The 23,261-nt window shown below is 39.3% G+C and overlaps 1 protein-coding gene across 8 annotated transcripts in view; it reads left to right on the top strand.

The window, feature by feature from the left end:
• Nucleotides 1-23,261, top strand: part of PLA2G4B (phospholipase A2 group IVB) — a 54,173-nt gene that overhangs the window by 23,748 nt on the left and 7,164 nt on the right. For 3 of the 8 annotated variants that reach the window (XM_026794144.2, XM_026794146.2, XM_074542984.1), the window contains 18 exons: nt 4,983-5,055; nt 6,058-6,234; nt 6,870-7,006; nt 7,702-7,833; nt 9,016-9,074; nt 10,889-10,931; nt 12,120-12,183; nt 12,624-12,751; nt 12,876-12,986; nt 13,197-13,234; nt 14,126-14,261; nt 15,207-15,343; nt 15,611-15,833; nt 16,443-16,560; nt 17,534-17,671; nt 18,837-18,941; nt 19,394-19,579; nt 22,591-22,757. In XM_026794144.2, the coding sequence (XP_026649945.2) occupies nt 4,983-5,055; nt 6,058-6,234; nt 6,870-7,006; nt 7,702-7,833; nt 9,016-9,074; nt 10,889-10,931; nt 12,120-12,183; nt 12,624-12,751; nt 12,876-12,986; nt 13,197-13,234; nt 14,126-14,261; nt 15,207-15,343; nt 15,611-15,833; nt 16,443-16,560; nt 17,534-17,671; nt 18,837-18,941; nt 19,394-19,579; nt 22,591-22,757 (2,172 nt within the window). The remainder of the gene's footprint in view (nt 1-4,982; nt 5,056-6,057; nt 6,235-6,869; nt 7,007-7,701; nt 7,834-9,015; nt 9,075-10,888; nt 10,932-12,119; nt 12,184-12,623; nt 12,752-12,875; nt 12,987-13,196; nt 13,235-14,125; nt 14,262-15,206; nt 15,344-15,610; nt 15,834-16,442; nt 16,561-17,533; nt 17,672-18,836; nt 18,942-19,393; nt 19,580-22,590; nt 22,758-23,261) is intronic. The other 5 variants (XM_026794149.2, XM_074542987.1, XM_074542986.1 and 2 more) reach the window with 2 other exon arrangements.

Genomic DNA, 23,261 nt, shown 5'->3' with positions numbered 1-23,261 from the left:
CTACCAGTTAGATCCAGACTTATCTCTCTATTGTAGATATGAATATTATCTGTCAGTTTTAAAGATCCATGTTGTATCTAGTAAGACAGTTCTGGAGCTGATACATGGGTAGATAGCTCAGGTATAATTTTATCTAGAAAGTTTAATGACAAAGTTCTTGCCTTTCATCTCAGTGCTGCAACTGATGTTCCATGAGTACCGACAGACTCCTGGTAAATAGGCACCACTGCCAAAAGGTTTGAGTGCAAGCATAGTTTCAGGTCAGAAAGATTCTGTTCCCAAGGAAAGAGTTTAATTCAGTACTGCAGGTAGCTCTGCTGTTGTGTCAGGCAAGCCTGTGTTTCAGTGTGTATAAGTTGGTAAATAGATATGGAAATAAGAATAGAGTGGGTTTTTTTTCTTTTACATTAAAAAACCCACATGTTTAGAAATGTGTGGGTACTTTGAACTATCTAGGAGGATCTCCTAATCTCCCAGTTAGTTTTTTGCACTTTAAGAGAGCTACCAAATTGACACAGAAGTGATTGTCAGTATTGATTTACAACTTATATTTGTAGCAATGTCTTCCACTCAGACAAGAATAATCCCTCCTTAGAAATTTTATTTTGTGGGCTATGTAATAATTTTCATCTGGCAAAATACCCAGAAATTTTGTCAATACAAAGCCCTGAGGGACCCACTCACACATATAAAGAGGTAACTGATATATATGAACAGGAGATACATCCCAAATCCACAAGGATTCTTGAAGTAATCCATCAGTGATTACATGAAATTACAGTATATGTTTGTAAGGTGAATTAGATTTCCTCACTAATTGTTTAAATTCCAATGATAAAATTTGGGACAATTGTGATTCCCAAGCAAAATGAGACTATAGCTTTCTATATTTCTTCAGTCAGTGGCTTTTTCCATTAGAACTTTTCAGCCCTTTAATTTTAATGAAAGTAGGCAGCTGGTTGGAAAGACAAATTTCTAGCAGTGTTCTCACCGTGGAAGGGCTTATAGCCCGTACTAGATGTTAGAGGATCTAGTGGAAGAAAGTGCTTTAGAACCGGGCTGGTAGTCGAGCTTTCTTATAGTTCATACATTTATAGATTTAATCTCAATTTGGTAAATTCCCAAATTGTAGTTGGACCAAATCCTCAGTATCTAACGCAAAATAATGGTAAGAATATGCCAAATAATTACATTTGGTGTGAGATCTTGTAGGCAAGATATTTTACGGCTTTTAGTACACCACTGGAGGAAGAAGTAACCCATGAAAGAAAATAATTATTCGTGTCTGAAACATATGTATAAAGCTGAGTGGCAAATCCTACAGCTATTATCAAAATGCCAGAAGACAGCAAAATCCTCATCTAAAGCTTAATATAATTTGGTGTTATCCCATGGTGATAACTCTGCTCAGAGAGCTGTCTGAGTTTGGCGCAGAGAGAGTGAAACACTGACATTCCAATCAGCCTTCCAACATGTACAAACCAAGGACTTATTTAAAAAGAAAACAGGGAATTATGGGATGAAGTTCCCAGACTGCAAAAACTTCCCTAGAATACTGACTTTTTAGTGAAGGTGGTCTTGAGATCTTCTTCTAGTAGCAGAATGGAGGGGCAATAAAGACTGAAATCAAATATATAAGCTCTTGGTAGGTTTTTCTTCTTTTACTGCCATCCACAGATTGTTTTGGTATGCTCCTCAATATTTATGAGCTTTAAGATTTTGTATGCTCAGTTGTCTTTTTGGAATGAAGCCTTAAGTGACTAACTGCCTGTAAACAAAAGATTTATGTGTCCTTCCAGAGCTGATCAACATTCCTATGGAAGGAAGTCAGTGAGCATGTATTATTACAATCAAGGAGATGGTGGCAACAGATGTGAATTTTCAGTCTGTTAAGGTTTGATACAGCTGTGGCAATTCTGACATGCTAGTTTTATCTCCTGATTACTGATTCTTCTGTATTTTAAACAGAAATTACTCCCTCAAAGCTTGGTTTGAGACTACAGAAATATAGTTTAATGCTAAATACTGTCAAGTGAAAAGAAGTTTGTTGGTTTCTTTTTTTTTTTTTTTTCCCCAAGTTTTAGCCTTCCCTTTGGTACTCTGGAGATGCTACTATTTATTGGCCTGGAGTGTAATTGCTTAGGATGCAGCAATACACAGGTAGCTGAGCCCTGCACTCTGTTGTTGGCCCCAGTGTCACACTAGTAATTTCCCAGCAAAAACAGAGTGATGTGCTTCTGGGAAAGCTGCCTTTGACTCTGGATGTTTACAGAGGGTTTTTTACTCTCTGCATGCCTGTACAAGAAACCATGTTTCTCCCAAGGAAGTGAACTAAAACCAACAAGGCCAGTACAGCTGCAAGTCTGTCAAGAGCTGTCTGGATAGGGTGTCTGCACTCATCAAATTGCATTAATTGTGAAGTTACATGTTGCCTTTCATGTTATGAAAACAACAAATGGTACCTCTAACCGTAATTATTTTTTGTGGAAGGGTATTCTGGTGTACCAGCCCTTTCAGGCAAAGATGTTGTTTTACATCATCCAAATCAGACCCTAGGGGTCTGCTCTGGACTGTTGTTGAATAAAATTAGCTCTGCCTTTTTCTGATGAAAAAAGGAATTAGCCCGCTTCTGAATGGTTATCACAGGTTGGAGTAACTGCAGTTTTGGGAGAGGGATGGTTTCTGGCTTCCTTGTGGGATTTACAGAGCCCCCAGGGTTTATTATGGCCACACTTTCCCATCTGAATCTGTTTGCTTTTTATCCTGCAATCACACCAGGACTAAGCTGCACTGAATCAGGAGGAGTGAAAAGTCACCTTTGATGTTTCCATCATTTGGCAAATGTTGGCATGTTTAAGGAACGTGATTGCTGTTGGAAGGGGAAGGGAGAAGGAGTGAGGCACTCTGGCTGTAGTGGCAGAGGATGAAAACACAACATCTGTCACATCTGAGAGTACTCTGAAGATGACCTGCCGATGCGCTATTTTTATAAGTAGTTAGGAAATTTTCATCACAAATTGTTTCAACGCAAAATTTATGCCAACATGTATTTCTTCAGTGAAGGCAGATTCTATGAATGGTTTGGGCCTCTGTTGAGCAAGGGAGAAGTTGATTACAAAATGACTAAGAATTAACATATTAATTAAAACTAGTCACCTCTGTAATTGTCTACATAATCCAATAATTCACGTAAATGAAAACCACTAAGAATGCTGAGTGAGTGTTCCACCTGGCAGTTCCATGATAAATAACTATTTGCACAGGAATATTGAAGTCAAATTCTTTCAGTGGGCAACCGGAATAATATGGAAGTGTCCCAATTAGAACTTGTAATGTCCACAATGCATTAAACTGAGGAAGATTTAAATATGTCAGTTTTAAATTTGGAGGAAAGCATACTAGAAAAGTTCTTGTCACACAAAACCAAATTTGCTTTGCAATTTTATACAAGCCAAGAGATAGACTAAAGTGATTTGATAAGTTTAACAAGGGTTTCTCTGGTCAGAGTAGCTCTTAAATATAAATCTGAAATTTAAAAGTATGTAACTTTAAGTGACATAATAAAATTTAATATTAGGCCTTTATTTGAACATGCTAATTCACATGCTAGTTCAGATGATATCCATCTTATGTAACGTAATTTACCTCTAAACAAGGCTGAATGAAGCTGAATGCAGGCTATTCTCATCTCTAATAAACATGTCCAATAATAGTCTCCACCTCATTTTAAAAGAATTTCAGATTAACTGTAGTGAGTGACTCTTTCTGTAGAGAGGTTCCTCCTTCCCCAACAGTTTGTATCTACAGTGTTAATAATTTCCTTGTCAGAAAAATTAGTCATGTTGCTAACTTTCAAAATAAAATTGTCAAATTATTTCGTGATGGTGTAATGAGATTACCTGTTTAAGCAAATAGAGGTATTATTTCAGTTGGTAATTTAAGCTTTAAGTTTTAATTTATTAGTGGTAGTGGGACTGTAATAACTGCATGTTATTATTTCCTAATATTGCTGACAAGTCATGCTAGTCATGACATGGCATGCAGAAAAATTGAAAAAACCTAGCAGAAAATTAAAAGGAAATTTAAATGTACCCATTTCAAAAAAGATTAAAGTATTTTCCCTGCTTCTCTTATTAAGATTGTTACACTTATGTATGTGTTCATTCATGCTTCTCAGAATGTCTTTTGAAAATGGCAAGTATTTTCTGAATAGCTTAGCCTGGAAAACTTTAACTGTTAAGAATTAGGAACAAGTAACTTGAAATAGTGTTAAAATTATAGCCTGCCTGTGATAGAAATAAATCTCATGTCTGGAAGGCAAGTGCTTCCATTCCCATTGTGTATTTTCAGGATGCATAATGACATGGAATTCTGTGATATCATACCTGCAAAGCAGAGCAGTTTTTTTATTTTGTATGAAGGGTCTCTGCTTGGCCTGTGGTCTGATCCCTCAAAGTCAGCAGGGCCACTTGGTGAGCTTGCCCTGTTTACAAGCATCCCAGAAATTTAATCTTAGCTCAGATACAAAGTCAGATGTTATAGCACATTTTGGTAAGTACCATGTCCTAGTCTAGGTAGGTCAGCTGTGCCATGACCTGGGCAGGCAGCTGCAATTCCTAATATCCCCTTCCAAAGGTCTCATTCTGAGCTATGGGTGGCACAGGACCCTTGGGGTGCTGGCAGTACAACCATCACTGTGGCCATGCACACATCAGGTTGCCTGAAAACAAATGCCTCTGGGGTGACAAAGAAAGCTCTCCATACCACTGTCTGAGCCTGTGTTTTCTCTCTGTCTTCATTTCCTCGAGCTCCTTAGCAAACAGCTGTGCTGCTGTGTTTTCATCTCAGTGTGGTGTACTGCCACTTGAAGGTGGTCACCTCATTTCAAACAGACATGGGCAGACTGTCCCCTGTATTGTTCAAAATACATCTTGTTTTTGCTTTCTGAGCTGATCAAACTATTGCATTTGTTTTCTCTGCAGATGAAGTTTTGCCCCATCCACATGCTCTCTGTAAGAATCATACAAGCTAAGAACATCAAGTCAAGAGACCTGTGTGAGTTGTGGTTTGATTGTGTTTTTAGTCACCTGCAGAGTTTACACAGAGAGCAATATTCTTTAGTTCCGAAGGTATGCAAGCAACGTACGCAAAGCACAGCAATATAAATACTAATGCCAGGGCTGTAATTAGATCAAATGTCTCAGGTATTATCAGATTGGAGTACATCTCCAGTGGCATTTCAGGGAACTGGTGAAAAACAAGACACCTAGATTAATTTTTTGGGCCAAGAAAGGAAGGTAGACTTCATTAGGACACTGCAATCTATGAATCTCCATGGGCAGGAATTTTGCCACTCAGGCTGTGAATTTAGGGACCTTTTATTGATATGTACCGATTATACACAATAATCAAACATAAATTAGAGAATTTCAAGCCTTCTAAAATACTTTATCTTTCAGGGTATTTGTTGACCAGTCGCAATAAACTGTATTGATAGTTTTGTTTAAGGAGGACCTCTGCAGATCCAGTTCAAAGCCCATGCTGAGCATGCAGGCAAAGCAGACTTTGCTGTGTACTTTTGTGTTCAAGTGTCTTTAACTCATTATCTCCCCTTCACAGCCTCCTATGCCTCCTTCTCCAGGTGTGCTGTGGACCAGCTATTCAGCTGCCATTTTTGCAGAGGTCTCCAATGAGTTTCTCAGTTAGGACAGAGCCATTGAGCTGCCTTTGTCAGTTTTGTAACTTCTGGCCTGTGTATTCCTCTAGTGAAAAATGACTCAGCAAAAAAAAAAAAAAAAAAAAGCATCACTTTGCAATGATTTACTCAAGTTACAGCTGAGACCATCCATGCCTTGCCATGTAGGACCAAGCCTGGATGTGAGGGAGACCAGAGGGAGTGAATCCCCTGTTGGTTGAATAACTGCCTGCCAAAGACTTCCTGTGCTCCAGTGGCAAGTGCCATGTAGCATCATCCAGAGGTGGACACTAGAAAGGTGCTAGTGTGACAAGGCCTGTGTTTCTGAGTTTCAATGATCTCTTCTATCTACTCTATTGAAGGGACAGTTCCACTTTCGTGCCAAAACCTTGCGGGGCAATGTTATTCACTGCTTGATACCAGTCTGAAGTATTTAGGCATCTCGGGCTGCAGTGGAAATCTTCCGTCAAGTCCTGACTCCAGCTCTGAAGGACATCACCTGGGAGATTTCCTTTCACACCGTTGCCAAGCCTCACAAAGTAAATGCGCTTCCCCACCCTGGCTCTCCCCAAAGGATGGCTGCTCGAGGCACTGCCTGCACTAACCATAAGGAATAGATATAGGATGGAAGTGAAACGAAGATTTCCAACCTGCTTGTGCCCTCCAGTTCTTGGGCCCATGCTGGCCTTGAGCTGCAACAGATCATCTTGCCTAGTGCCTAACACCTCTAGACAGCCATTGTGTCCCCTCCGCATGCTTGTGTGACTCAACTGAGCAAGCCAGACTCTGATCTTGCTGTAATATGCATTCTTCTTTCCTGTAATCATCCTAACAGCCCTTTGTGGAGCCAGCTGTAGTTTCAGTTTAACTTTTTAACATCATGGACTGGAATTGTAAGGACTATGCCTGAGGAATGGTCAGTGGGCATAGTCCACTTTCCTCTTTCTCTTCACATGGGAAACGTGGTTCTTAGTGTACCTTGTGTGTGCATGTGTACATTTGCAGTTTGTAGTTACTCAGTAATTAGATGGTTTTCCTTGGTTGTTTCCAAATGGTGATCTCTTTACTAATTAAAAAAAAAAGTAGTAAAATTTATTAATCTCCAGGATTATGGCCTAACCCTACTGTTCCTCTATAACATTGGCATCAGGTTTTTGATTTTTCTCTGCTGCAGTGACAGCATCAGACTGCTATGTACGCTTGTGGCTGCCTTCTGCTTCACCTGGAAAGCTTCGGACCAAAACCATCAGGAATTCTGACAACCCTGTCTGGAATGAGACTTTCTACTTTAGGATCCAGAGAGAAGTTGAGGTAGTAAAATATAGAATTTTGACCAATTTGAATAGCTCAGAATCCTCAGTAGACCCCATGTTGATTCTCTGTGCTAAATTATTTAAGAAAACGCTTGCTTAACAGACTGGTTTGCACAGAACAGTAGACATAAGCAGTACTTTGCTCAGCTATTTACAGACATTGCTGATGTAAATGCCTGTATCTAAGCTAGTCCAGACTCCCTTTGTTGTCACCTGAGTAAAATAAGCACTACTTGTAGCATACCTTGGTGCTGTATTGCCATGGCTAACTTTGAAAGAGCTTTCTCTCCACTGGTTCTAAGAGAAGAGTAGAGAAGTTGCTGTGGTGAAGACAGTAAATTTAATCCTTCCCTAAACTGCGGAATTTCGAGAACTTTGGGAATGAAGAAACTAAGTCTGTTCTTTGGGTGGGTTATCAGTGGGGTGCAGAGCACTGGCATGTTTTCTGTCTCAGGAGAGTGGGAACCTCTGTTATGGGTAATTGTTTTCTATTTCACAGGTTTCCCAAGACTGGGTGTAATAATGTTCTACATTAGCAGACTACTGAAGAAAAGGACATGCTTTTTTATTCTTACCGCTCTGCTAGTGAAACAGTTGCAAAAATAATTTATAATATTTTTTTCTATAATTTTTTTTTTGTTTCTGCCTAACAGAAGCTCAATAAGTGTTCTTACTTATTTTTTCTATTACCAGAATATTTTAGAATTGGCAGTGTGTGATGAAGATGCACTCACCAAAGATGACATGCAGTTCACAGTTCTTTTTAATCTTGCTAGAATCAGACCTGGGGAGACAATCCGCGAGACTTTTGCTTTGAAACCAGAGGTAAGGGCTGAAAACACAGGGAGAGATTGACAAGAGATTGACAGCTCATTTGTCCACATTGTCTTCCATGTTATGTAGGGTTTGGATCTTCATGAACAGGTAGATATATCATTATCAATACCTCATCAAAGCAGATATAGTTTTGCTTTATTTTTATGTCTTCATGAATTTCTTTTTACAAGTTCAGAAAATGAAGACGCTTCTGTCTCATGCTATCTAAGGGCAACATATTTTAACAGGAAGCATCTGTAAATAATAATTTTGTATCTTTTAGAATCTGAAGAAATACTTGCTTACCTTTCAGCTTTATCCCACTTTTGCCATGCTTGGGGGAAATTTCTTCATAAATGGCAACTTATTTATTAAAAGCATGAAAACAATTCACTCATCATTTGAACTAAGTGGTTCTTTCAGGCTTTTTTCCCTGTTGGTGTTCCTGCTGGTTTCCTCCTAGTTGGTTCAGATTTCTCTAGCCCATAGTAAAGGAATGTCTGTCCTGCTAACATCTTTGGTATTTTATTAAGGAGACCATGAAAGAGAGTTGTCCAGTAAACAAAGCTGGGATAGGCCTCTGACAGCTCCTGGGCTTGTCTGAGCTGTTGCTGAGGTGTTGCTACACACTCATTACAGGAGGGAGACAGCCCATAAAAACAGCTACTTCCCACATGCTGAATGAAAGCTGTTAACATGGATTTTCCTTGTGACCCTGCTGGCTGGTGCTGTGCACTTCTCAGCCAGTGGGTGAGTCACTGGGAAATACAATGATTCAATAACCACTTCAGTCACTTGCCTCATTCATCTCTTCTGGATTCAGTTCAAATGTGCTTTAAATGGTTTGTATGTGAAAATGTCTCTGGTCTTAGTGACATTTCTTGCTGGGCTTTGATGCCTTTCCCCCATGCACGTTTTCCTTTTCAATCTAGCACTCCCTCTCAATCAGAGAGAGAAATATGTATAATTCTACATATCACACAATGGGAGATTATTAATCTTAATTGCCAGACTTTCACAAGTCTGTGATTTCTGTTGCAATTTCTGCTTTGGAAAGACACAAAACCAAACTTTTTTTGGTATCATTAGCAGAAAAGATGTCAGGCCTTGAAGTGTTTTTTAGGTGTATTTGTGCTGCCAAATTCTTGCAGCCTTCAATAATCTATATTTATTTTACCAATTTCTTTTTAGACAGAGAGGTGCTTTAAGAAATGGGAAAGTTTGGAAGTGGAATTCTGGATGGAAAGAGTGTGAGTAAAACTCCAAAGCTAAAAGGTATAGATCTGCCAGGGAGTAATGATACCTCTGAGGGTGAGAAACTTAGAAACTTCTTCCAGCTCTTTCTTCCAGCAGTGAACCTAAATTACAGTTTCAAACTTTTTTTTTTCACCTTACCTTTTCTAGCTAATTCCACCTTTTGGTGTATTTCATACAAATCTTAAACTTCTTTTGAATGTGTATATCTAGATCCCGGAGATGTAATAAAATTGTCACAATGTGATAACTTTTACACAAGAGGGATGTGAAACTTAACATGAGTGCTCTTCAAATTGTTGTTATTAATTGAACAATGCCTAGAACATTGTGGAATTTCTCAGAGATCCTAAAACTTGTCTTGTATTATTATAACAATGTATACATGGAGTTATGTAGACAGGACCAGAAAAGTCACCCATTTAGCAATAGCTTAGCTAAACTGAAAAAACATAAAATCAACAAATAATGAAAGTAAGACCATCCCCCTCAAAATGGTAATCACCATTGTCTGCAGGAGAACAAGTCCCATAAGATAAACTTTATCTGTCTTTTAAATCCTATCACAGGCTTGGTTGAAAAGAACACCCTAAACTACACATTCTGAAATATTTGAGTTTAGCATTAGCCAAAAAAAAAAAAACCTAAAGAAAAAAAAAGTAGTCCAGTGAAAACTGTCTAACTTGAGTGATCAGGAGAAGGAACTGTAAGTAAGACAAATAAGACTTCTTATTTTTAAACATGAGGAAACTGCAGAAAAAAAGAATTTGTGTTCTTGGTTAATTTCTCCCACAGTGAAACTCAAAATGTATTTAATTTATCTGTGAGAGGTGCCTTTAGAGATGGTATCATGTATGATGATGGTAATCATCTCCTGCAACTGTGGAAGCAGTCACAGTCAGACACAAGAAAGGTCAGAATGAGAGGCAGTGCTTGGGAACTGGATTCAGGCTAGAAATAATAGGAGCATCTTTCACCATTCAAGTTATAAGGCATTGGACAATGACCATCCTTAGGAATCAAACCTAGTTATTTAAATACATTTTACAGTGAAATAGAAGTTTTAAGCCTGGAAATGGTGTTTGGTGAAATAACCTGGACATACAAAGGTTATGTACTACGTAATTTCAGTGGCTCTCTCAGATATATGAAAGCATTTATGAATGTGTGTAACATAGAGGTGTTGGAATATTTGCCTTAGTGAAAGATGCTCTTGGTCCTCTAGAAGACTCTACAGAATACTCATGTAATTAAATGACCACATCCATTCAGTGACAGACCAAGGTCTTAAAAGGTAAAATATCTGGGACGAAGACTTTTTATTGCTTACCTCTGTGTTTTGCAGTCATACATATATAGCACAGTGGGAGTTAATTCTTATTTGCCATTCATTTGTGATCAGCCATAAGTTATAATATGTACTAGTCAGAAATGTCTTTCCTAATAAATGTTTGCAGAACACATTAATAGTAGTCTTTGCTTTCCCCAGGTCATATGGTCACTTACTAATAGCAGGACATGATTCCGCATATACCAATATGCCTTTGTTCTGCTGTAACTTAGCACATAGTTTTAAGCATTAAGATTTTTATGGGCTTTCCTGTCTGTCTTTTTGTTTGGCTGCTGTATTTTGGTTCACATGCTTAGCACAGGATCATGTATTTTGCCTTTTAGAAAACAAATTGTGATAACTTACCTATATTCAAGTGGGAAAGGTCATATAACTGCGATTTAAAAAACTAAACAAAACACACCAAATCCATCTACTCACACAGTTTTTTTTGTTTCTTACTTGTTTTTATCTTTTCAGTCCTGGCCCTCCAGAGCATCTCATTACCAATGATGTCCTAGTGGTAAGGTTCACATAAGAATTTATCTTGGAGTGACATCTGCTTCATTTTGGTCCTCTCCTCTTCCCCCCATTTTGTAGAAAGAACACAACCTACCATGATAGATAAGAGCATGGTGTGCATTTTAAAATCAGAATTATGGGACAGTGCCCTTGTGTTACAGCTCACCTGTTGTCCTCTCCAGAAAAAACCCAGCAGCTGTGAGTCCTTGAAGTCCTCAGCTATTACAGATGTCAATATGTTGCCAAGCTGTGGTTTGTTACTCTTGCAGAACTCCATATTTATTGGTGTTCAAAGTGAAAACTGATCGTGTTTCTCGTAACCCAGCATGGCACTTGGCAGGAAAAATGAAGGTTATAAAAGGTCTGTAGAAGACAATAGTAGGTGTTCAGTGTGCTTATGACTGGAAAGGTATCTAATGTAACAGCTTTTTGGTAAATGAGTTTTTTAATAAAGAGTTATTTTAGCTGTTGAAATATAGAGCTCTGTTTTGTTGTTAGTCAGCATGTGGTACATTACCTGTCTCCTCGGGCTGGCCCAGCAGCTAAGGAGTACCTAGAACTTCATGCCAGCTCCTCCAAGCCTGTCATGGTTCCCAGATGCTAGCCCTTGATACCCCTGAGGCAAAGTAACACATATTGTATTCTTTCCCCCTCATTTTCTGTGTGAGGCACAAGAGTTGCAATGACTGGCATGCATTGTTCCTGAAATGACTTGGAAAACTGTCCTGGCATGAGTTATTAAAGGTGAACTGGAGTGACTCAGGTGGAGGGTAGGGTAGAATAAATTCATGATTTCCCTACATCAGGGCCAATAAGAAGATGCTTTGTAGGCTAATCACTGCCACAATACACAGAAACTCATCATCAGGTATTTTCACCCACCCTTCCTTAATAATTATTAGATCTATGTGTTTGGGCACCAGTGTGTTGTACAGAGTTTCCTGGTTTTGGGGTAATTTGGATGTGTTAACAGCCTCTGACAATGCACCACTGTATTGACATTCTGACATAGTGCAACTTGGTCTACTGTCCTGGAATAATGAGCTCTGAATTTTCTCTTGGATCACTTCCAGCACTGAGACCAGTTCAGCTGGCTCAGTATTATAGGTGGTGGCTGTCTGCATGATGTTTCATTATTTGCAGCAGAAACGTTATTTGCTTTCTTCACCCTTTTCCATTTCTTTTACAGTCTCGTGAAGTTTGCTGCTTGGAAGTGCATGTGGACATTAATGAAAGCAGGAAATACTTGAAAGGTATGGCAATTTCTCTGTGAACTTAGGACGTGACCAACCCTATTAGAGTCATTCAGATCCAGAGGGAGACAGAGTACAGAGACAAATAAGAATGCTCTAAATTATATATAGGTAGTGATATATGATCTAAGTAATAAAATGCAATGCATTGAAATGCCCTGAACTGCCCTGGACTGGTTTCTGTGTCTTTTCCTTGGAGCTATCAAGTTTGGACACTTCCACTTGCTGGTGGAGGTAAGAGAGGATGCTGACTCTGGGAGCACTCCAAGCTATGGGGGTAAAGGCAGGAGTACCAGGTCCTGTGCTGGAGAAGACTTGCTGGAGGGGTAGTTTACAGTGGAGCTACCACAGAAAATTATTCCACCAGAAAGTTTGCCAACTTTGCCAGCTCTTTTGCCTGATCAGCAGTATTATTCTCTAAACAAACCTGTTTTAACTAGAGGGTAAAAATCTTGTGCTTACGGTGCCTGCATCCCATGAGAGAACCCAGAAGACGACAGAGGACACCGATACTTTCTACTTCCACTGCGTGAAGGCTTGGGAGCCAGTTCTAAAAGTCAGGCTGCAGGTAATGGGCACCCCACACTGCTACTGTTCATACTGCTTGCTTACTTCTGGTGTGACCAAAACAGTGAAGAACTGCACTGTTTCTGCTCTGTGAATACAACCTATGCTTCTTGTTTTTTTTATAGAAAGTTTCTGATAAGGAAGATGACAACAGCAATTTAAGTGACACCTTAACAGTACCACTGAAATTTCTCCCTGTTGGACATAAAGTGAAAGTAACCCTTCCTGTAAGACATGTAAGTGTTTCATAATTTGTGTCTGAAAAGAAGAGTAGAATAACTCTCACTATTTAATGCATTAATATTAAAAAAAACAAATCCAAAAACAACATCCAAAAAGTATGCAGGGTGGCAGTGGTGGGACTTTTCAGGAGGCACTGAAAATCTGGATTCAGAACTTCTCTTTTCCCTCCACTCATGTTCCTGCTATCATCTCTTTGTTTACAGAATGTGCCACTACAGTTGTACCTCCAACTGAATGCTTGGTAAGAGGACTGGTTTGTTTTTTTTTCTCTGAAGGTTTTATTGCTCTTTGAACTGTGAAATCTTGAACAGAGTATCCTTTATTTAGATATAAGGAATGCACAAGACTAGTGGCAAAATGGGGCAATATTTAAGTCATCATTAAAGGGTCACCACAACAGTTCAAAGCTAAATATCCTTGGGGCAAAGGAGTCCTGCCAAAATGCAAAATAATTGTGAGAGTTTTAAACGGTGAGGGACTTAGTCACTGAATGTCCTTTGCATCAAAAATCAAAAACTAAAATTAGAGGCTTCTTCAAAACGGGTACAGAACAAAGGGAGAGCAAAAAGAGAATTTGAAATAATGAAACATCAGAGTCCATGTATTACCCAAATGACACATGTTGTCTTAAGAAAATGGACTTGTGGCGCTGGTAATATCAAGACAAAGAGGTATAAACTAGGGAAGATGAAATGTTGCATTGTAAAATAATGTGTCAGACAAGAAACAAACAAAAAGTATTTTAATATCTTTTTCATTGTACGGTTTCTGTATAAATCTGCAGTACAAATGCTTATGAAAGACTTTGTTAGGTTAAAGTCATCCTTTGCTCAGAAATTGTATGAAGCAGAAATAGAAAGGATTCAGCTTACAAAGCTACTGAAAGTCAAAGAAGCCCTTCTTTGTTTTGCATATTTAATAACCTTAGCTGACAGTAAATCATACACTGAAACAATAAAGAGACCATGTAGAAGCAAAGAAGTTGATTTCTTTGCAAATGAAAGATACATTTCTGTATAAATCAGAACAAAGAATCAGGATTTTTAATGAATTCATTAGATTGCAGTAGCTGGAAATAGATCCATATACGTTTTAAACACCAATCCTGTGCCTCTGGATTTATTTGTTGCAGCACAGAGAAACTAGATGTGCGCTTAGGGTATGATCTGTGCCAAGGAGAGCAGGAGTTCCTGCATAAGAGGAAGAGAGTCGTTGCCGGAGCCCTGAAAAGGGTTCTTCACCTGGAAAGAGATCTACATGGACATGAGGTGTGTGCTTTGGAATCCAAGCATGGGGTGTGGGTCTACTGAATTAGGATTGGCACAACTCCCCTCGAAATTTCTAGTAATATTTGCTTGTTGCTAACAAACCCATTGATTTGAATGGCACCAGAGCAGAGGCTCTGAGTGTAGCATATCCCAGACTCGTGTAAAATTTCAGCTCAAGTATTCATCCCTCCAATCTTTTCAATGGGCCAGATAACAAGGATGTAATAATAGCACTCTTCAGACACAGTTTCCAGCAGTATGGTGCTGCAAGTCAGCAAGACATGAGGCATTGTCTGAGATACAGCCTAGTAAGGCAACCCAAACCAATAGGAAAACACGAGTATTGGAAATTCACCTCACAAAAATACTTACAAAATCAGTGTAATGTCACTTCTTTAGACTTACTTTTTTTCTTTCTTCATTCTCAGAACACTTCTTACAAAAAGTAAACATTTTTTGTGGTGAAGAAAGAACATTAGAACATTTTATAACAAGCTGAAGTATGTTTTGTTGCCAAGATCCAGGGTGACTTTTTAAAGGAAAACTTATTTTCTTACTGTAATTGTATTTGTTAAATGAACGCTGTCCAAAGAATCAGCAGCATTCAAAAAGCTGCCTTAATCCATTTTAACTGCATTTATTGCAATTTGTTGTTGTTTATAAAGAAATAATGTAATTATCTACTTTTAATCATTGCAATTCCAATTAGAGGGAGCAAAGGTAAGAAGGAAGGTTAAAATGACTGCATATTCAAACTCATCCAAGCATTGAGGTTAAGAGTCTCTGGAGGTTAATTTCAGAAGGGTACTGGTAAAGATTGGCTAAGTGGTGATTTAGTTCATTGTCCTCCAATGAATCTGCTGAAGAAATTCTGAGAGCTGTAATTAGACTTTTCCAAGTAGCAAGCGAGTAACTTTCTGAGAATAATCCTTGTGTTTTGGACAGGTCCCAGTAATAGCTGTTATGGCAACAGGTGGAGGTCTCAGAGCAATGTCAGCTATGTTTGGCCACCTCTTAGCTCTTCAGAAGCTAAATCTGTTGGACTGTGTCACCTACCTCACTGGGGCTTCTGGCTCAACATGGTATGTATAGAAAATGAGATTGAATTTGGAATGACTGTGACTGCTTTTCCACACAGTAGGAGATGAATCTCTTTCAGACTTACATTGTTAACAAGTGAACATAATTCCCTCATGAAGCTCTTACTGTTGGCTCTCAATTATGAATTCAGTTTGAAGAGAATCAGGCTCACTGAGTTTCTTTAATTAATTGAAGTAATTGTGTAAATGTATCAATTTTCCAATATAATCTAAATAAATGGATGATTTTCTAACATTTCTGCTCCTTAGGACCCTAGCAGACCTGTATGAGCATGCTGACTGGTCACAGAAGTCTCTCGAGGGGCCACTTAAAGCAGTAAAAGAACAAGTGACAAAATGCAAACTCAACCTTATGTCTATAGACCATCTGAAGTATTATCACAAGGAACTTGCTGAAAGGGCAAAAGCAGGGCATGTGCCATCTTTTACAACTCTGTGGTCACTTGTTCAGGAGATGTTCTTGCATGAACGGGTAGGTACATGGTCCTGCCACACGTCTGGGAAACACCACTTTCTTTAGAGCCTTACTCTTTGAGGGCACAAAGGAATGTGTGTAATAAATCCAAAGAGACTGAGCCATCCCAATGTGGTTTGTAAACTATGACAGAGGATCTCGTGGTCAGGATTTTTCAGAGTAGATAATCATTTGAAGGTGCCTCTGTCCTAGGATGCCCAACAGCTAGTGACTTCAGTAGGCAAACTCCCAGAAAGAACTGAGGAATTCCCAGCCCCCACTCTCCCTGAAAAGTCAGATTTTTAAAGTCTGCTTCTAGTTTGACATTTGAAAGTTAGAGTAATGTATCCTGATGTGAATATTAATCTCAACTTTAATAAAGATCCGTGGGATGCAGGCAGTCAAGGCACTTGGATATTCTAATGAAGAAGTTACTGGGTACCCAAAAGGCAGCCAGGAAGGAAAGTGCAGGAACATGAAGCAAAAGGTCTTTTAAGAAAATGTGACTTAGGGTTCCTCTGTGTTGTAAAATATCTGTTATCAATCTTTAAATTTTCACTTGGGTAGATTGTGCCAGAGTTATGCTCTTACAGAGGTTTACTGTGATTTTTTTATCTCACTGATTAGCCAAGAAAGTACAAACTCACAGACCAGCGCAAGGCACTGGAGCATGGACAAAACCCACTGCCTTTCTATGCAGTCCTCAATGTGAAAGAGGAGAAGTTTGGTACTTTCAAATTTAGAGGTAGGTGTTCAGGGAGTTTCTTCTGATTCTGGGTATGGATTAAAGAGGATTTGGAGGGAGGTGTCTATGTGGGACAAAAAAGGGGGAATACATCGTTGCTTGCCCTCACTCAGTATTCATCTTTTAATAAAATGTTTGTCTATTTTGCAAACTGCTTGGTTAGAAAGAGCATGTCTGCTGGGTAGCATCCTAAGCCATAAACAGGACATTAATAAAAAATCAGTGAAATCCTGTTTTTGCAACAGACTCTGTGAGTGAGTGTGGGCAAATCATCTGATCTTTTCCTGCCATGTCTATAAAATGGCTTTGATGCTTCCTTAGTTTCTAGGGGCACTGTGAAAGGTAAGTGTCACTTCCTAAATATGGCACTGATGAGGGTATGAGAATGGAGTGGAATATGATTGCTGTAGTGGGTGTGATATGACATCCTTTGACTGGATACAGGCCACAGTCAACAAAAGGTGTTAAAAGCAGTAGATACTGGAAAGAAAAGCAATTAATCCTTATATTTGTTTATGTTTACAACTGCTCTTCTACTGTAATGCCTGTGCAGGACAGCTTGAGCCAGGAAACTGCACATCCATGCCACAGTGTAATTTCTAGTGTGATGTTGATGTGTCTTCAGGCTGCTTTGTTATATCTTGTAGGCTGGCAGTTTTGGGTTAATGGAGCTTTCATGCCAGTCACTCCTTGCAATTCACACCACTCTTGCATGAAGTACAGCTGGTGCTCTTGATTTAGAGAGGCAAATGTGATTCCAGAACCTTTATATAGAAATAAATATCTAAGCATTTGAACCGAATGTTAGAGCTTTCTGAGTTGAAAAAGCTGGTTCCTTTGGGTTGTAAAACAGTGGAGCTTGCAGTACAAAAGTGCAGATAGTACAGAGCTGCTGAGACAATCAAGATCCTTGGGAAGATTTGGGGGTTTTATTTTTATTGCAGCAAACATGCCTCATGTAAATTCTTTGTAGAGTGGGCAAATTTCTCTCCTTACGAAGTGGCCATGCCAAAATATGGAGTCTCCATTCCTTCAGAATATTTTGACAGCGAGTTCTTCATGGGAAGGAGAGTGAAGAAGCTGCCAGAATCTCGGATCTGCTATCTGGAAGGTGAGATAGCTGTGCTATGTAGTTAATCACAGCCTCGTAGAAAGTGTGATATTTGCTAGCCACAGGCACAACGCTCCTTGCCAGCACTTCTGCTTTAGGTCTTAAATCAATGGGCTTTTTACCCTTTCATACACTTCTCATCTTTGTGTGTCTTCTTTCCTTCTGTCCTCCCTTTTCACCTGGGTAGATTGGGAAAAGTTGCAGCATAGTTCCTGTTCCATTGTCTAAACCAAACAAGATGGTGGAAGAAGCAAGTTGAGGAAATAATAAGTGTTCCTTCCCTGATCAGTCTCCAACTCTTCAACTTCATAAACTATAATTCTAGACGAAGCATTACTGGGGCAGAATTGGAAGGAGTTGATAATAAAACATGTCATCTAGAACAAGGCAGGAGCGACCTGAGCTTTGTAGCTTGAGGATGTCACTAATCTTCTCTGCCCATAAGGCTGAAGGAGGGCCTTTTGACGTCCAACAACTACTTTGACTGGCAATTTTGCCACCAAAGGTGAAGAAAAAGCAGCTAGTAGAGGAACCTATCAGTCTCAGTCCCTAAATCCTTATAAGTGTTTTAGTTTTGATACCAAACACAGGGGTAGAGGATAAAACCCCCATGTTTATCTCACTGTGGAGTCTGATAGAGATTCAGTTTGTTCCTCATGTAAGTACCTGGCATAGAGTTTAATGAGGAGGGATAGTTCTTTTCCAAAAGCAAACTCACAGATGGAGCCAATTCTATTTTGAACCTGGACCAGCTGCACTCCACAGGAACAAAACATGCCTGGAAGGAAGAAAATGAGTCTTAGATCAATTTAAATAATAAATCAGTTTAAAGAAAGCCTTTATGCTTACATGGCTTCACCATGCTTTCAAAGCCTCCTTTCTCTCACAGGTACACAGGAAACTTTCTACAACATCTTTTGGGTTACTGATACCTCTTATTCTGTTACTCCGTACTATGCAGTGAATGTTCTGTGTGTAGTTGCCTCCAGAGAAAGAGCACTGAAGTGCTCACACCACAGTGTTTGAACTTTTTGAGAACTGCTGCTTCATTGTGTCATGATGGGGTCAGGTTGGGTGGGCTAATAATGTGTAGCATGGATATTTACAATAGTCAGTGGTTAACATGTGGTAATGCAGTACTTTTCCCATGTGGTTTGACTTGCAGGTCTTTGGACAAACATCTTTACTAGGAATTTGCTGGATGGCTTGTATTGGTCCTCAAATTCAAATGAATTCTGGGAGCGATGGTCCCAAGATATGGTAGATATAGGTAAGAGTTTCTAAAGTGTTGCCTCATTGTGGATCTTCCAGCATGACTTTAATCTGTATCACAATGATTGCTATGTCCTTTTCTCTTCTCTCTTTTCCCCAGAGGCATGCTTCATGTTAGTACAAATGTTTTTCATTTAAAGTTTCCTCATGGTCTGCTAAATGGCTCTGCCTGTTACTGCAAACAAGAAGCTTTTCTTTTATTTGTGGGTGAAAGTACAAAGCCAGCGTGTCATTTGAAAGAGTAAAACACAAAAACTGTGCCTGCTTTAAAGAAAACTAGATACCTCTTTCGTAAATGACGTGGGTCATGTGCACATGTTTTCCAGCAGCCTGCAAGAAACGGATGAGAGTGACCCACAGGAAGACAAGGGCAGCTAGCCAGCAGAGGTGTCTGACAGGGCAGATTGATGCTGTTTCTTTCTCTATTTCATGACTTCTTCTCTATTTCAGAAAAACATTCTCCTGAGGAAGATGTTAGTGTTATTGAGCCTCCGTCTTGCTTGTCAGGAAAGCTGTATGAAATGTTTCAGGACATCATGACCAAGCGTCCACTGCTGGGAAAGTCTCATAACTTCCTAAGAGGCTTAGAGTTTCACAAGGATTATATCCATCAGAAAAAATTTATTGAATGGAAAGGTAACTGCAACAAAGAGTTAGCTGCACTGTGCAGGTAACATCTCAGATTTTGTTTTTTAGAAATGGAAAACTCATACTTGTTTCAGGGTTTGGAAATTGGCTGAGTTTGACCTATATTCATGGTATCTGTTTCTTTAGGGTAACAGGTTAAAATTAACTAGTCCATGGACTGCTCTTTCACTTCCAGAAGATACCTGTAATTTGGGTCAAGAAGTGCTTTTGTACAGGAATTTTGTCGCTCTGCATAGGTACAGTAGTCAAAAGATTTAGGAAGGGCAGAATCTTTTGAGGTCATGAAACAAAGAGAGCACCAGAAGCATAAAATAGCAGGTTATTATGTGGATCAGATGAAGGAAAGGACTAACTAGCTAGAAAACCACTAGCAAGCATGTGGTTTTCCATATATTTGGTGTTTCTGCCTGATGAATTTACCATCCAGATACCCGTCTTTAACCCCTCAGAAGCACCAAAATCCAGCTACAGAAAGTTAACATAGGTTTAGACTTTAAATGTTAAAAGAACAGATATATAGACTTGATTTAAAAATTGAAGAGCCATTTTCTATGGCCCTTGCTGTCTAGGCAGGCAGCAATAGTTTTATCTCAAAACCTATGAAACAATCTGTGAAATGATAGCAAGGTGATGGAGCTGAGATTTTCTGCATCATAAATCTTCCTATAATCCCAGCATCTTCATATATTCCATGAACATGTAGCAATGTGGGAGTACCCCACATGATTGAGGTTAATCTCACTTCAGCAAGAAAGCACACGTTCTCTGCCTTCTCTGAGCCCTCCTCTTTGGCAAATTGCATTTTCTCTCCCATTTTAGGCAAGTTACAACGTGTTTTGTCCCTCTCTGTCCTTGCTACACAGTTTGCTGACAATTTGGAGAGATGGTGGTGCATTTCTGTGGGTTAAGGCAGAGCCCACAGTGTGCTATCTGCTTTTAAAATGTTCAGTAAGCAAAATGTCTGTGTCCTAAAAGGGTCTGCACTAGGAAAACAAATGAAAGAAGGAGAAAAACAAGTAACATAAGAAGGGTGGGTGAGAGAAGGAACAAGCAAGTAGCTTCAGAAGGTGGATGAAGGATGAAATTGACAGTCAGTAAATGTTAAAAAACATAACTGTCCTTATATTTGCTGACAGTTTTGTAAAGACAAATGGGTAGAAGCAGATTTCAATGAGGATGTTGAGGAAGTGAGCATAGGAACACTAATGACTATCTCAAGGTAGACATTCTACAAATAAAGTAAAATATGTGGAAACCATGAAATCCAGAGTGGGAAAAGGGAAACTGAAAGTCTGGAGTGGGAAAAATTATCAGGTTTTCAATCTTCTTTTTGCTGCCTGTGTAAGATCAAGCTAAACCCAGGTATGGATCCATCTCTAGGAGTAAGAGGAGATGCCAGGTCTGTGAGCAGAAATGAATCTTGTGGTAGATGAAGTCTTAAGAATAGAGTTTTGTTTTAGAGGCTTCCCTGAAGCTCAGGTTATCTGACATATTAAAACAAGACTTTCCATGCCTAATTTTCTTCATGAGAAATTGAACTAATAATCTGGATTTAGCTTAATGCCTTTTCAGTAGCATTCAGGCTTCAAAGGATATTTCTGAGACAGGATTTCTTTAATCCCATTTGGATGTGGGGTGAAAGAGGGGATACTCACAAGAGAAGTGTCTACTTGTAGTTCACATACACAGTCGTGAATAAATGCTGCAAAGTTCCATCTCTGTGATAAGAAAACAGGGGTAATGGAATTTCATCTAAAAATGTTCACCAGGCCAAGTAAAACTAAAAAGTGTGCTCTGTTTCTTCTATGAGGAACTGCAAATGTCTCTTATTACAGTTGAATCTGTGAATTCTCAGCCTTGAATGCTAAAATAAGCACATTTTGTAAAGACTTGACAGGGAGGGAATGGAAAAATTATGAATTATTACTTCAAGCTGGTGTGAAACATTCCAGGCTATGGAACAAGCTACATTTACTCTGCATGGTTTAAATCAACACTACAGAATGAGGCCAATTGAATGAATTGAAATGCTGAAACTTAGCAACAGTATTTCTGTGATCAACAGTTTCTTAAAATGCCTTAACATAATTATTTGAAGCTCAAGTATTCTGCTCTGGGCTTTGCTGCCTCATTTTGTGAACTTGAGGAACACTCTCAAACCACTATTTTGATAGTTAAAACCATGGCAAAATGTTCCCTGTTCCATGGGACTGAAAGTGCACTAGAGGAACAGTAAAGGACTTGCTGTCTACAGGGCAAGCTGGGGAGGTTGCTGGCAGAGAAGTAGGAGTCTAAGAGTCTAAGGAGTCTAAGCCAATCTCAGAAAATGGCTTTAGATTTCAACTGACCAGTTGGTGTAATCCCCTTTTGGCATTAATGTGAGGTTTAATTAATTCAAGCAGTATTTTAAGCTGTTGGGAGGTGATGCTGTATGCATGATGTGGTATTTTTTTACAGCGTGACTGATAGTTAATATGACATCACTGAAAGCAAGTTGGAGCCAGACTTTTCTACCTGAAAGAGGGGTTGAAGGCAAAGGCTGAGAAGGCAAAAGCAAAAAAAGAGCAATGCAGAAGTGCAATGATGTATTGCATTTGTTGGTTGTGTTGCTACATGTGAAATTGTTTTTGTTGTTTGCATTTTTCCCAGTTCTTAGGGGGAAAAATAATAATCTGTTGAAGTCTGTATTCTGTGAAAAATGACTCCCCAGAGCAGCTGTGAGGTCAGTGGAGTCTGTGTCTCACCTGTCCTCTGTCTGGCTGCCCCACAGCCTGCCTTTGTGAGTGTGCCTGGGAGAGTGTGGAAACAGGCCAGGTGTGTCCAGATGTGCAGTTTGAAGGGCATGCTCCTGTGGCTGTGTTCGTGGGCTCACGTTGTGGAGGGAGGTGACCCCAGTCTGGAGGGTAACCAAGGAGCTGCCCTTAGCACGTAGCACAGACAGAATTACTCACTCTTCTTTCCTAAAAATGCACCACTAACTATATTAAAATGTCTTTCAGACACTGTGCTGGATGGTTTCCCTAACAATCTGACACCGCTGCAGAAGTATCTTTGTCTGATAGATGTTGGCTACTTCATCAACACTAGTGGTGCAGCACTTTTCAAGCCAGAGAGGAATGTAGATGTCATTATATCCCTTGATTATGGTTTGGGACATGTGTTCAAGGTGAGAAAATTAACTTTGTGCTTTGCAGAGTAAAATTCTTCTTGTCTTATTAAAACTTTTAAGTAAGTGGCTGTCTAAATCTTAATAAAATATCACCATACCTTGAAGGAGGAGAGAAACTTCCTTCAAGAATGGAACTATAGGAACTGTTAGGCTCTTTTTTCTGTAGGGGATTACAACATATACTTCCTACAATCCTCAGGGAGTTGCAGTAACGATTGTTTGCTGGAGACATGCCTGTGACCTCTCCTGGTCTGTCATGGTGAATTCTGAGTGTGACTTTGGGTCATTCACTTGGCCTTGTAAAAAATGTTACAGGGTAATAAAGTGTCATTGTCTGACTTGGTTGAAAGTAAGATTGTACTGTGGCTACTTTGGACTACACAGTAGTGTTTCTACTGCACTACACATTCCATAGTGTTTCTAGGGAATGAGTTAAGATGCCGTTTACTCAGGATACCTGAGTAAACCTGATTCTCTTTTTAGAGCTTTAACTCCATGCCA

The sequence above is a fragment of the Zonotrichia albicollis genome, chromosome 6 (genome assembly GCF_047830755.1).
Source record: "Zonotrichia albicollis isolate bZonAlb1 chromosome 6, bZonAlb1.hap1, whole genome shotgun sequence".
In the NCBI taxonomy this organism is placed as follows: Eukaryota; Metazoa; Chordata; class Aves; order Passeriformes; family Passerellidae; genus Zonotrichia; species Zonotrichia albicollis.
Note: the sequence above shows the minus strand (reverse complement) of the source record. Positions and strands in the feature narration are given on the sequence as shown.